Consider the following 11,318-nt stretch of genomic DNA (forward strand, 5'->3'; position numbering starts at 1 on the left):
ATCAGTTTATAACAGTGTCATGACTGTTTTCTGTGAATTCAAGTAAAGTGGAACAATTTTGCATTTTCATTAAGATGTCATAAAGTGTAATTACAAGGTCAAATCAGTTTATAACAGTGTCATGACTGTTTTCTGTGAATTCAAGTAAAGTGGAACAATTTTGCATTTTCATTAAGATGTCATAAAGTGTAATTACAAGGTCAAATCAGTTTATAACAGTGTCATGACTGTTTTCTGTGAATTCAAGTAAAGTGGAACAATTTTGCACTTTTCACTAAGATGTCTACGAAGTGCACTACACTATCAAATAACCGAAATGCCTTAACAAAAACAATACACAAGTCAAGAGATAGTTTTCCTTGCTGTATTTGAACACAAACATTTGAACAAAAGGAACTGTTGTTACATAAACAGTGTCATTTAACATCAACATAAATGAACACTCTTAAGTGTATTTATACACTATTGGGAGGAGTTTTCCACTTTTTTTCTTTGCTGTGATAATTTCAGCCATCTCCTGTGTTATAGCTCCCCTGCAACGCTCTGCAAATGCAGACATCTTCTCATTAGCTTCATCTCGTGGAAGCAGGTCCTTGAAGGTGTCTGGAAATGTGATTGCTAGTTCAGCAATCACAGCTGTTCTCGCAATTGTGTTGCGGTCGACGTTAATTTTGGCGAAGGCCTTTTTCATGGATCCATGCTTATTGAATATGGACAGGACATTCTTGTAGCGGCGGATAACTCCATCCGTTGTGGTCACTGGTCACAAAAACAAACAAAAAAGGCATCTTAATTCAGACATGCATTGGCATTGCTGATTGGGCACCCTAAAGGTACTGTAATACTATCAAATGAGAAATAATCCCACTTATCCTACTGCTGGTTTAACGTGCATCCTCCTTCTAGGCTTGTTCTATTAGATTTAGCTCCTTTCGTACCTGCCTCTGTAGCTAGCAATATTTGCCATGACCAGCATGGAAGAAGGATGCCCAACAAGTAATGTCCTCGCTTACCTGCCTCTGAAGCTGTACAAAACATAACCACCTTGCACTGTGAACCTAATGGTACAGTAAGTAGATTTTTTCTTATTCGTTTCAGAGGTTAAATATCTAACAAAACCAGATTAGAGCACATAATAACCTGCGGAGAATTAAAAAGCTGTACATCTCTCTGTAATTGCTGAGTAATTGCTATTATAACAAATATGAGGGCAGTTAAGTAATCGTCAACTTTACAGTTGAAAAGCATTTGATTAAAAAGATGATCAATGCCTGAACTTACTCCTTGAACGGCTATGAGAATCAGGGTGTTTTTTGGACTTATTGGTCTTCTTCTTTTTCTTTTTCTTCTTTTCCTCTTCTTCTGAGGATGATGAGAAGCTGGAGTCTGAGGAAGGACAGGGGGATGTCGAAGTTGAAGATGAAGCAGGTTCCAGAGCAGTCTTTCCAGAGCCTGTGAGGAGGGGGGTGGGGGGAGATGGACAAGTATAAGAAAACAAAGTGTATAAGAAAACAAAGCTCAAAAATATAAGAATATACTTTTTTCAGTGCAGTTCAACGCACTCTTAGTACTGAAAGGGCTTGTGAAAATAGTATTTCCAATCAACTGGACATTCCAGGTGTTACAACGATGAAATTATTATCATTAATTGTTTATTATACGCTTACACTCTGCTACTGAAAACCCAGCCTATTTAAATTTCTCCTCCACAAGTACTGCAAGTACAAGTACAGTACTGCATAAATAATATTAATTGTAGGGCATTTGTACCTTTCCCAGTAGATGCAGGTGTGTTGGTGGCTCCCTTAATTTGGGAAAGTAAGAAGTCCTTGTCATTTTTTAGATCCCTGTTGGCCTCCTCCAGGTACTTAATGCGGTCCTCAAGGTGTTCAATCTTCTGCCGATCCATCTTATTTTGTTGTTTCAGTTTGGCCAACTCCAATGCCCCTGTTGGAGACACTGCAACAGGGGCAGCGATCATTCTATTAAATATTTATTACTTTAGTCAGTGAATGTGGAAAAACACAATACTCTAAATACTTTTATACATGTAGCCTAGTGTATGTACAAAATAAGACATATAATGTGAAAAATGACCATAAATGACCATAAATGACCAATTGAATATAAATAAGTAAAGTGAACACAGATTAGAAATCTGCTGCAGACGTAGCTAGTACAAGTGACAGACTTAAAAGTTACAGCCAAAACTTCATTTCAAGACTTGTAGGTGAATGTAGTAAAAAAATATATATATTAAAAGAATAACAAGACTCACTCGGTTTTTTCGGGGAATATTTGACTGGCTTCTTTTTCTTATATCTTCGAATAGGGACCTCTGTCTCATCTTCTGTCTGTTCCTTGTTCATCTCCTCCTCTACTTCCTTAGCTTCCTCAGCCTTCATCACCCCACGTGCCCTTTTGCTGAGACGAGTATCCATCTAGCAACAGTTGTGTGAAACAAAGAACACAAGCACCATGTAAAGACAGCTAACATTACATTATTTAAGGCAACTTTGGCAAATGCAATATTGCAGTTGTTTAGAATTAGCAAGATGAAAATTGGAGGGAATACTACTCATGTTATAACCGGCTGCCTTGACTTTACCTAAAACAGCAAAGACTGACATAAATGTTATTAAGTCTCCCCCAAATAAAATCCAAATTACATGTTTCCCTTTAGCTTAGCTTACCTCAGATGGCAAACTTTGAGGGTACTTTGTTTCCTTGGTGTTGTTTCCTTATTTACGTTGCACAGTTGCACTCCTGTCTGTGTTGATCGATAACTGTCTCTGGACGGTCAGGTGATGGTGACGCTACCGCTTACGCGCGCATTCCAGCAATGAGGAAGAAGTGACGTACTCCCTGATGTTGCTTCCACTGCAAAGAGGCGCGACTGCAACACCGCGACACACGCGACACGCGACCGGACCAGTTGTCAATGCAATGGCACTAATGGAAGGACTTCTAAAAAATATTAGGCTTTCAGATACAAAGAAGAACAGAAGAAGAATAGTTAGATGGATGCAGAAACATGGTATCCTGAGGAGAACGATGAAGTGCGCTAAATGCAATCGTTGCATGCACCTGGTGACATGTCACGTCAAGGATGGGCTGTGGTGGTAAGCAGAAGCTAACTCTTACTTGCTAATTTAGCTATTATAGTTTGGTAAGAGAAGTTATTAGCCATCAAGGTGGACAACATAGCAGGAAGTAGAAAACGTTTGGGCATTATCTTACTGTAACATTATAAAACTTTTGGAAACCTCTATAGTATATTCTAGTTATAACATGTATAACATGCTGTTTGATATTTTATATGGGGTAGCCTACTTCTCAGCATTTTGCCTTCTTTTTCTTAGGGTCTGTAAGCATCATAAAAGTTCCCCACGGTCTGTACGCAATGGCTCAATATTCAACAAGTCTCACATTACTTTGATAAAATGGCTGGACTTCATGCACAGGTACAGTATTAAAATATTAAAGAAATAAAATGTTAGTAATATATTTAGCAGTGTGATTTATAGATATATTTGATGTAGGATTCCTTACTTGTAACTCAGCGTGTCTAATTCTTAGCACTGGAGCTATTTATGTCCTATAAAATAACTATATCTAACTATAAAATAACACCTACACTCACCAGCCACTACATTAGGCACACTTGTGCAATCTAATGCAGTCCAATACAACAGCTCTTACATAAATTAAATAGATTTTTGGTGACATTGTCAAAAAAGTGAAAATTCTAGTTTATTGAGGATACAGTGGATGAGTGAATGTACTTGTCAGGCTTGACAACACTTGTACAAATTTACACTACCGTTCAAAAGTTTGGGGTCAGTTGGAAATGTCTTTATTTTTATAAAAAAAAACATAGATAACATTAAAGTAATCAGACATACAGTCTAGACATTGTTAATGTGGTAAATGACTATTCTAGTTTTAATGGAATATATACAAAGGTATACAGAGGCACTTTTCCAGCAACCATCACTCCTGTATTCTAATGGTACATTGTGTTAGCTAATCGTGTTAAAAAGGCTAATTGATGATTAGAAAACTCCTGTGAAATTATGTTAGCACAGCAGAACTGTTATGCTGATCAGAGAAGCTGTAGAACTGGCCTGGTGACCCCAAACTTTTGAACGGTAGTGTATATATGCAAATGTATATGTGCAATATACTGTGCAGAGATATGTAGTCTTGTGTTACATAGTACAGTTTAATTTTAGTTTCATGTCAGCACAATTCAATGACAAGATAATATGCCATTTGGGTTTCTTAATTATTTTTTCCTTTCTTCAGGTTTGCACAAGGTTTGCGGTTGAAGCAACTTGACATGATCACTGAGGGGATAGCTGCAAGCTCCAGGACATTAACAAGAATGGCAAAAGTACTCAGAAAGGTTGTCACATCACATACTGGTCTCTAATTATAAGTACTATAATTAATTAAGTTAAATATATGCTTTATAAATCACCATAGATTGTTGGATTTAACATTGCTACACAATACACACACTCAGTGACACATGCAATGCATATACTGTACATTGCAAAGCACAAACTTTTTTTCTAAACGTGTGCATAAATATTTGTCAAATTCCATACTAAGGCTTTGTTACCACTCAACTTGATGATGTTTTAATTCTACATTTGAAGGTTTGCATCGCTGCCCTCAAGCGACTGAGGAAAAGAGGAATGAGGATTGGTGGTCGTCATCGTTTTGTTGTTATCGACGAGAGCAAATTTGCCCACAAGCAAAAGGTCAGCTGAATATCTGTTCTATGTTTAGATCAAGATTTTTATGGCAAGGGGCAGTGGTGCAATAAAGATGGTTAACATTGACATAAGTGTCTATGATTTGAATGACATGAGGAATCAGACAGTTGATTGAATAAGCTTTACATGTGGATTGTGCAGCACACCCTCTTGCCTTGCTATAGTGCCTGTGGCAAGGACACAATTAAAAAATGTGATACAGCCCAAACCTTATTAAAATATTTGTCATTTCTTTTTTACTTTCAGTACCATCGTGGTCGATGCGGCAACACTTGGCACCGTGAGCGGCAGTGGGTCTTTGGGATGCTGGAGGTTGATGGGAATTCTAGAAGACCCATTCTGAGACTTGTCCGGGATCGCACAAGGCAAACCCTTATAGGCAAAATTAGACGCCATATCAGACCCAGAACATCCATCCTCACTGATGAGTGGCGTGCCTACAAGGGGCAACTTGCAAAGTATGGATATGGTCAGTATTCTGTCTGCCATAAAAAAAACTTTGTTAACCAGGAGACTGGTGCTCATACTCAACATATTGAGCGTGCATGGCAAAACTACAAGCTGGAAGTATGGCGCCAGAGAGGTAATCGTACTCCTGAGTCACTGAAGCTTCATCTCAAGATGATAGAGTGGCACCACTGGTTAGGTGTACGCCATTACAATGGTGTCTTGGGCAGACTTTTCCATGATGTAAAAAAACAAATCAAGTGAACATCAAATCTGACTCTGTGCACTGTCTGCTGGCATCTGTCCTGTCTGTCTTGTTGACACAAACTTTTCCTTAGGGCACCTATATTGCAATTATACAATTTCTCTTCTGACTAAATTCTTGCTTGTGTTGCATGAACTCTCAGATATATGTTGCTTTAAATAAAATTATCTGCTCTGGAACCCTCTGCTTGTGGACAAATAACTTAACAGTTCCTTTTGTTCAAATGTTTGTGTTCAAATACAGCAAGGAAAACTATCTCTTGACTTGTGTATTGTTTTTGTTAAGGCATTTCGGTTATTTGATAGTGTAGTGCACTTCGTAGACATCTTAGTGAAAAGTGCAAAATTGTTCCACTTTACTTGAATTCACAGAAAACAGTCATGACACTGTTATAAACTGATTTGACCTTGTAATTACACTTTATGACATCTTAATGAAAATGCAAAATTGTTCCACTTTACTTGAATTCACAGAAAACAGTCATGACACTGTTATAAACTGATTTGACCTTGTAATTACACTTTATGACATCTTAATGAAAATGCAAAATTGTTCCACTTTACTTGAATTCACAGAAAACAGTCATGACACTGTTATAAACTGATTTGACCTTGTAATTACACTTTATGACATCTTAATGAAAAGGACAAGATTCATGACACAATTACACTCAACAAAAATATAAACGCAACACTTTTGTTTTTGCTCCCATGTTTCATGAGATGGACTTGAAGATCTAAACTTCATTCCAGATACACAATATTACCATTCCTCTCAAACATTGTTCACAAATCTGTCTAAATGTGTGATAGTGAGCACTTCTGCTTTGCTGAGATAATCCATCCCACCTCACAGGTGTGCCACATCAAGATGCTGATCTGACATCATGATTAGTGCACAGGTGTACCTCAAACTGCCCACAATAAAAGGCCACCCTGAAATGTGCATTTTGTTTCTGCTTTATTGGCGGTCTGGGGACTCAGAACCAGTCAGTATCTGGTGTGACCACCATTTGCCTCATGCAGTGCAACACATCTTCTTCGCATAGAGTTTATCAGATTGTCTATTGTGGCCTGTGGAATGTTGGTCCACTCCTCTTCAATGGCTGTGCGAAGTTGCTGGATATTAGTGGGAACTGGTGCACGCTGTCGTATACGCCGGTCAAGCACATCCCAAACATGTTCAATGGGTGACATGTCCGGTGAGTATGCTGGCCATGCAAGAACTGGGACATTTTCAGCTTCCAAGAATTGTGTACAGATCCTTGCAACATGGGGCCGTGCATTATATTGCTGAAACATGAGGTGATGTTCATGGATGTATGGCACAACAATGGGCCTCAGGATCTCATCACGGTATCTCTGTGCATTCAAAATGCCATCAATAAAATGCACCTGTGTTCTTCGTCCATAACAGATGCCTGCCCATACCATGACCCCACCACCACCATGGGCCACTCGATCCACAACATTGACATCAGCAAAGCACTCACCCACACGACGCCACACACGCTGTCTGCCATCTGCCCTGAACAATGTAAACCGAGATTCATCCGTGAAGAGAACACCTCTCCAACGTGCTAGACGCCATCGAATGTGAGCATTTGCCCACTCAAGTCTGTTACGGCGACGATCTGGAGTCAGGTTAAGACCCCGATGAGGACGACGAGCATGCAGTTGAGCTTCCCTGAGACGGTTTCTGACAGTTTGTGCAGAAATTGTTTGGTTATGCAAACCAATTGTTTCAGCAGCTGTCTGAGTGGCTGGTCTCAGACGATCTCGGAGGTGAACCTGCTGGATGTGGAGGTCCTGGGCTGGTGTGGTTACTCGTGGTCTGCGGTTGTGAGGCCGGTTGGATGTACTGCCATATTCTCTGAAACGCCTTTGGAGACGGCTTATGGTGGAGAAATGAACATTCAATGCACGAGCAACAGATCTGGTTGACATTCCTGCTGTCAGCATGCCAATTGCACGCTCCCTCAATGCTTGTGGCATCTGTGGAATTTTGCTGTGAGACAAAACTGCACATTTCAGGGTGGCCTTTTATTGTGGGCAGTTTAAGGTACACCTGTGCACTAATCATGATGTCAGATCAGCATCTTGATGTGGCACACCTGTGAGGTGGGATGGATTATCTCAGCAAAGCAGAACTGCTCACTATCACACATTTAGACAGATTTGTGAACAATGTTTGAGAGGAATGGTAATATTGTGTATCTGGAATGAAGTTTAGATCTTCAAGTCCATCTCATGAAACATGGGAGCAAAAACAAAAGTGTTGCGTTTATATTTTTGTTGAGTGTATAATGGTGTCATGACAGCCAATATCAAAACCAACCATATATGATAGCTTAATGTCATGTTAAAGATATAAAACAATACTTTCTTACAGTTTGACAATTAGGTCTGCTATGTCATATTTATGACAGGTTATGTTGTCTTGGTTAATGTCAAGTTGTCATAACAAAGACATCTGAAACAATGTCAACTTTGCATCAAAAGTGACATAATTTACCGATTGACACCTTATGACAACTGTCATAAGCATTCATTGATGTTCATGACAGGTGTCATGTCATGATTATGGCAGCGTCATGTCAGCCTTATGCACACCCATTCAAATAAAGTGTTACCTAAAACATTAAGCAGCATTACACTAATGGAGTGTGTAGAGAGAAGGGACAGACATGGAGTGAGAGTGAGGGAGCTGATAGCTTAAAAGCCCACTTTAATACATCACTTATCAGTGGATGTTTTGTGTATGTCTGCAGCTGTCTTGATCGCCTGCATTTACACAGCAGCATAACATCGGAAAATGTGTTGAGTGTGTGTGCATGCGCGTCTGAGCAATAGACTCAAAGTCTTTTTAAGCCTGAGAGTACTGAGTGCTGACACTTTCCAGAGAAATCATCTTACATCACATAATAAATGCTCAGAAAGAGATGGAGCGATAGACTGCATGCTGCTCTAACAGTGTTAGGCCATAGGAAACACGTGAGTTAACAGTGATAGAGGTTTCTATCTTACATTAAATTACAGAGGGATTAGCACAGAGCGTCCTTCTCATGGTTGTATGAGCTCCTATAATACATGATGAACCGGCTGCTGTAACACCTTTGAAGATCTCAGTCTAATGATGAATATGTCTTGGGCATATGTTGTTCCAGCAAAACTTATAGGTGTCATTTGCACCTCTTAAAGATTTATTAATAGAATCAAGACTTCATTACTTTCACTACTAGTGGTACCATGTAACTCACATGGGTTAAAAGAAGTACGTGAGAGCAGAATTAGCAGCCTGTTCTCAGGACACTGACAGAAGACATCTTTAATGCTGGGAAAAATGAATGAACCAAAGTTGCATATTCTTTGAGTGCAGCTGAATCTGCATTTTCTGCCTCCAGGAACAAGCAGATCTAATGAGGGCTGACTGAATCCTATTTGTCCTTCAGGGATTACTGTAGTTGTTTGCACTGGCTGCTGAGACTGTTCAGTTATACTGTACCAACTCATAAACTCAACTTGACCGCTGCCATTTGGATTTTAGCCACTTTTACCACCTGTACTGTTCTTATTCATCTAAATACAGTCTGTCCTTTTGCAGTGTGTCCTTTTTAAATTGGCCTTATATGTGCTAGTGTTGAATGTTTCATACTCATGTAATCCACAAATAAACTTGAATTCAGAGATGGCCATGTTTTTGTGCCTCCACATCTTGGACTCTGTGCACTTATCTAGTTGCACCAGTAAAGAGAATTCAGACTTGGGGATAAAATAATGAAATCAGACTTGCAGTCGAGCCTCAGTCCTCAGGCCTTAGATGTGCGGCTTATTGCGTGCGCTGCTGTGTGGAGACTTCAATTATCCCCTGACAATAATGCATTAATTGATTTATGCCTGTGGCAGGAGGAGTCTTTGTGTGTTGGCTTTTTGGAGGCTTTTGTCTCGTTGTATTATAATAATATTGGATTGCTTTAACTGTGCACCTATGCGTAATTACTGTGTGAGCACCAGGTTTCAGATCAGATCAGTTCAGCTTAGCGACAGCCTGGTTAAAAAACTTGGGACTTTTATAAGTTGAGTTTTATACTTTAGGGGCAGTGTGATTCATGCATTAGGTTGATGCATTGATTGTGTATTATGACATTTCATATGCATCAGTCTGCTGGAAGACATAACTCTATTGAACCACATTGACTTAAGAAGTAATTGTGTAGTCATCTTTCATTCAGTCAATGCCTGTAACCATGGCAACTTTCATGATGCAACATTTCACGATCACATAGAAGCTAACTGTTTTACTTTCAGCTTGACGTAGTGGTGGATTGTTATCTACTTGCACGCCTAATTATTTCACCACTTTCCATATAGACCCTGCAGCCCATGCACCTGGTAAATCCTTCTGTTGGCCCAGGGATGTTGATGACAGACTTCTGTCGACTCCGATACACATCACCAGCTGCTTCTTTTCACCTGTCAGTGAGAAGCTTCACCAGAAGGATGTGTTATGTCAGGGTTCAAGCTTCCCCTCTGGATTCTGCTTATAGGCATTCTTAGGCCTAATGTAGATTTTGTTGACAGCGCTGCTTGTATACTTACTGAGATAGACTGGTTAGACCAGGGGTGGGCAATTATTTTTTTGCAAGGGCCATATAGACTTCCGTCAGAAAAGCAAAGGGCCACATTTTTTTTATGAAAAATATTATAAATTGGAGACCACTGGCACAGTATCTACCTATATAAATATGCTCCTGTTACATTTTCATCACTGTAAGAGTCTTTTGCTGTCCTTTACTGGTTACTCCTCTGTCCTGTGCAGGAGTATGTTTCTTCTGTTGAAACATACTCCTGCACAGTGCAGAGCAGCACAGACGATGTGAAGATATTTTTACAGAAGAAAACCATTAGAGTTAAAACTAATCAAAGTTAAAACTATCAAATTCTAAAGTTCTGAAAGTTGGGCAAGAAAGATCTGTGCTTTTTAAAAGCAGGCAACAGTGAAATATGTCAACTCCAGCACCGCGGTAACATCTGAATGCGCCGTGGAGTTTCCGGATGCTTTACCGTAAATTTCAGCATAGTCACGCAGTATTTTAAAAGACATTACCGGTAATGCCGTGCTCAACAGCTGACTATTGCTGCCTTTGTTTTAAATTGGGTGCATGGTCTGCGGGCCGCATTGAAGACGCAAGCGGGTCGGCTCTGGCCCATGGCATACTTTGCCCATTTTCTGGGTTAGACTGACCAACCACAAAGACTACAGATTTAGGACTCCTTTTTCACAAAAACAGAGCTTCTTTTTGTATGATTACTGATTAGGTGTTGATGAAGATTCTCAGTCATCCAGGTCATCATACGTAGAGAAGGTTGAAGCAAGGCGTTCTTACAGTAAGAACAAAGGGCTGTCAATCAGTCCCCCTCCGGCAGTTTCATAGTCGTTAGCCAGTCGTTAGACACACCTGGCCCAGTCAGCCAGAACATCACAGGTAAGTATGGAAACATTTAGTGCTATTGTTTGTAAGTTTTTTAAAGTTTTACCCAGACCCACCCACTGAGGTCTGTAACCACATATAAACCATGTTTCCCCACCAAACAGTCAGAACTGATGAAGCTGCTTGGATGAGCAGCGAAACGTCTTCTAGAAAACTCTACAAGTCCAGACGCCTTGCTTCAACCTTCTCTACGTACTGATTAGGTGTTTTGATATGTGCCCCGAAAGTCCTCACTAAACATTTGTTTGCTTTCATAAGACCACATAAACTGGTATATGTTAAATATTTAATGTGGTTTTTGACTGAAATATTGCTGCAATTCCAGTTGAGA

The 11,318-nt window shown here is 39.8% G+C and overlaps 2 protein-coding genes across 2 annotated transcripts; one reads left to right on the top strand and one right to left on the bottom strand.

Annotated features, from left to right (window-relative positions):
* Positions 1–350: 350 nt before the first annotated feature.
* On the bottom strand, positions 351–2,787 carry LOC114445323 (coiled-coil domain-containing protein 106-like). Its single transcript, XM_028420288.1, has 5 exons — positions 2,694–2,787; positions 2,279–2,441; positions 1,771–1,959; positions 1,282–1,452; positions 351–759 (listed from the first exon to the last, which is right to left on the bottom strand). The coding sequence occupies exons 2-5, from the start codon at positions 2,439–2,441 to the stop codon at positions 446–448; spliced, it is 837 nt and encodes a 278-aa protein (XP_028276089.1). The 5' UTR covers positions 2,694–2,787; the 3' UTR covers positions 351–445.
* Positions 2,788–2,894: 107 nt separating this feature from the next.
* LOC114445103 (uncharacterized) lies at positions 2,895–5,495 on the top strand. The gene is made up of 4 exons (XM_028420060.1): positions 2,895–3,122; positions 4,309–4,408; positions 4,665–4,769; positions 5,031–5,495. The coding sequence occupies exons 1-4, from the start codon at positions 2,947–2,949 to the stop codon at positions 5,493–5,495; spliced, it is 846 nt and encodes a 281-aa protein (XP_028275861.1). The 5' UTR covers positions 2,895–2,946.
* Positions 5,496–11,318: the final 5,823 nt, after the last annotated feature.

Source organism: Parambassis ranga, chromosome 13, assembly GCF_900634625.1.
Source record: "Parambassis ranga chromosome 13, fParRan2.1, whole genome shotgun sequence".
Taxonomy (NCBI): Eukaryota; Metazoa; Chordata; class Actinopteri; family Ambassidae; genus Parambassis; species Parambassis ranga.

Bases quoted from the DNA above. Each gene is read 5' to 3' on its own strand.
- LOC114445323 (XM_028420288.1), bottom strand. From the start codon at position 2,441: ATGGATACTCGTCTCAGCAAAAGGGCACGTGGGGTGATGAAGGCTGAG. The intron at 1,960-2,278 runs GTGAGTCTTGTT...CCCCTGTTGCAG, and splicing joins ATATTCCCCGAAAAAACCGA to TGTCTCCAACAGGGGCATTG. The intron at 1,453-1,770 runs GTACAAATGCCC...CCCTCCTCACAG, and splicing joins ACCTGCATCTACTGGGAAAG to GCTCTGGAAAGACTGCTCTG.
- LOC114445103 (XM_028420060.1), top strand. From the start codon at position 2,947: ATGGCACTAATGGAAGGACTTCTAAAAAATATTAGGCTTTCAGATACA. The intron at 3,123-4,308 runs GTAAGCAGAAGC...TCCTTTCTTCAG, and splicing joins GTCAAGGATGGGCTGTGGTG to GTTTGCACAAGGTTTGCGGT. The intron at 4,409-4,664 runs GTTGTCACATCA...CTACATTTGAAG, and splicing joins TGGCAAAAGTACTCAGAAAG to GTTTGCATCGCTGCCCTCAA.